At 31.2% G+C, this 3,213-nt stretch overlaps 1 protein-coding gene across 1 annotated transcript in view; it reads left to right on the top strand.

The window, feature by feature from the left end:
* The window catches only part of LOC108579046, a 29,767-nt gene extending 27,217 nt beyond the window's left edge, over positions 1–2,550 (top strand). The window contains exon 7 of the mRNA XM_017942475.1: positions 2,371–2,550. Within this exon, the coding sequence (XP_017797964.1) occupies positions 2,371–2,550 (180 nt within the window). The remainder of the gene's footprint in view (positions 1–2,370) is intronic.
* Positions 2,551–3,213: the final 663 nt, after the last annotated feature.

The following is a 3,213-nucleotide window of genomic DNA, read 5'->3' as shown; positions in this document are numbered from 1 at the left end:
AGCAATAATTTTGTCAATCTACATCTTCAATATTTTCTTTAAATACGACAAAATATTCTTTATATAGTAATCATTTTTTACACGTGAAAGTATCCATTTCCATTTTGTTTATGTTTCGCAAACAACTGAAATTTCCTGAAATTGTATTGTTCCTTCGTGCAAGATTTTTGATGGACAAAATTATTGTTTCACCTTGTACGGTAGCTTTAAGAAATGATGTCTAAAATTTTGAATAAAGTGTGCATCGATGATAAAGGTAATTAATACGTAATGAGTAATAAGTAGCTGTGGAAGACAATTTTTTTCACGTGATATTTCAAGGAAAAGTCACACTTCGTAGCAATGTTTTCCTTAAATTTTCTCACGCACTAAATTCAGTATTTTCACTGATATGTGAATTTCTTGAAAATACTCACTAAGTTAGTGACGAGCAGTTTGTACTATAAATTATGAACTTTTTACTATTGATTTTCATTCTTTTATTAGTGATTTTGCAATAGTAAAATGGAATTTTTTAAGGTTTTCACTATTCTAGATCGATTCAAGATCTTCGTTGTAGTTATATTCGAAGAAGTAAACAGCGTTCGTAACATTTTCCATAAAAGTATGTATTTTGTTTATTAGAAATATTTTTTTAATGGCAAAATATTTTTGTGGAAAAGTGTCATTGAGTTACTATTAACGAATTATGTATTTCAAACGCATAATGTTGCTCAAAAATTAAATTTGCTATTATAACAATTTTGCAATTATAAAACAAACATTTACTACAGAGGAGAAAATTGTACATTTTATAGTTTTGAATGCATGCATCTTCAACAAACAGAACCCTAATCCAAGTCAATTTCTCGTTCCTTAATTATTTCAACGAGCAACTTGAATGAAACAAAAACAGATAGAAAAAAATATACAAAAATAAAATAAAAATTCAATTTTGCTCATTGAGGGAAATAACTGTTTTCTGTCTATTCAAAAATCGTCGAATCGAGTCATTCGAACGGTCGATATTTTATTTTTAAAGAAAATAATGCAAAAAAATTTGATTCTTGGAAAAACGAGCTTAAATGTCCAATTTCACGAATTGCAAAACAATATTTTAGAATTTAACGCTAAAGCTGAAATTATTAGAGAAAAATTTGTCAACTTTTTCGAACCATCAAACCTCGCAAGAATATACTATATAGATTGAATTTCATTCATGATAGCATTAACCCTTTGCACTCGGAGATCATTTTGCTATAGGAAAGGTTGCAAATCGGATCTTCTTTGAAAATTTTTCAAACTAATGTATAAACTATACTATTTTACTTCAATATTCGATGTATTTTCTATTTTACTCTGGTGAAGAAATTTATGGAGACCCATAGATCTGCTCTCTGTCTTGATTAATTATTTATCATGTGACGATTATTTAACGTCGCTTCTCAGTCGCCACTTGATTGCAAAGGGTTAATATGATTTCTTTCGATCATAGAAGGGTTAATGCCTATTCTCAAACTTCCATTTCTTATTTAACCCTTTCGCTGTTCGGTAAAACAAGGAAACACAAAAATTTTCAACTTTTTCACGATTTAATTCAGTCACATTAGTAATAAAAACAAGGAAAAATATGTATGTTGTACATGTATTTCTACGTTACCTGTCGAAATATTTTCATATTCAGATTATAGTAACTTCCCCTTTTTAAAACTTTGCTGGTTTGTAGGGGACGTCGATAAAAGTATCACGTAATTTCTTTTCTTTTGCTACTTTTTGGTCCTTCAGGGTGAAAACACCCCTTAACGGTTAATGTCTGTTTTCCAATTTTCCTGCATATCTTGAAAACTATAGTAAGCAGATACAAAGGAATAGAAGAAAAATTTAATGCATATTTTTATACTTGACAAAGAGATACAAATTTTTTAAACTAAAGATAGTAAATAATATTTTTCATTACACAATTTTATAGAGCACAAGAAAGGAAATTCTTTTATATTTACCATGATTTTCAAGATACACGGGAAAATGGGAAAACACATAATAACCTTTAAGGTGTGTTTTCACACTAAAGAGGCAAAAAGTACCCCCCCAAAAAAATTGCATTATACTTCTATCGAGGCCATCTACAAATTTACAAAGTTTCAAAAAATTGGAATTTCCCGCATGTCGTAATTTTGAACGTCACGACTAATTACGTCATATAGAAGGCTGAACAGCGAAAGGGTTAATTTCACGCACGACATCCAATCCGAGTACAACATTCCAGCACGAGCAGCATGAAAACTAACTGGTGATCCCGTGATGTACGTCATTAATAAAGGTGTTCTTCTCTACACTTTCTGTTTAAGATTAACTAATCGTAATTAATCGCGGCGTAATTAAACCGTACAGGACGACTCCATGATCGTACCGCCGGATCCTTGGATTGTGGTATCGATATCGAAAAGCACGTCAAGCGTTTACGAGGAAGATATTAGTAGAAGATCGAGCATTTTGTTACCTCCGCCCCTGAAACTGACCGACTTGAAAGTGAACCTCAGCCCTACCAGCAGCGATCTAGCCAGCGAATGAAATTTCCTTTATTTTATTCTTTGAACCTAACAGGACACTTCAACGAGAACATTTTCTTGCAATTTTTCTCGAGAAAAGGATAAATATCGGCAATGATTCTTCTTGGAAATTTTTTCGAAAATATTTGACGAAAATCTGTCGGCAAGTTTCTTAAAGCTTGCTTCGATTTTTAGCGAAAGTTCATCCACTGGGTGGCCATGTTGCACGGACGTAAGCCACGTCTATATATGTTTTCTGAACGATTAATAGCCGAGAAGTCATCCCCACTACTTCTCAAAGTGGCTTGAATTTTATTAGAAGAAAATCGATGGTAAATGGATTAGTGTTTTATTATTTAGACGAGTGAAGTTAAATTTGTGTGTCTTTTGCTTTAGTATTGTGAGAATTATTGAAGTTCTGGAAATGGAGATATGCACAAGTGTATTTAGCCGATTTTGCGTTATAGGAATAATTGTACGACGAACTGGTAACGAAAATAATTCTGACACTCTATTTATATTTTTAACATACGCTACTGGCCAAAAGTGTGAAACCACTTACCAATTTATAGGAATAATGCAGAAATTAACCTTATCTTATGAATTTATTTTAATTTTATTAACTACAATTTTAAACCTTAAAAAAAAAATTGTAGTATAAATTTTTTAATATTTTGTATTATTT

Source organism: Habropoda laboriosa, unplaced genomic scaffold (assembly GCF_001263275.1).
Source record: "Habropoda laboriosa isolate 0110345459 unplaced genomic scaffold, ASM126327v1 scaffold42, whole genome shotgun sequence".
Lineage (NCBI taxonomy): Eukaryota > Metazoa > Arthropoda > Insecta > Hymenoptera > Apidae > Habropoda > Habropoda laboriosa.
The sequence above is the reverse complement of the archived record's forward strand: the minus strand, read 5'-3'. Positions and strand labels throughout refer to the sequence as shown.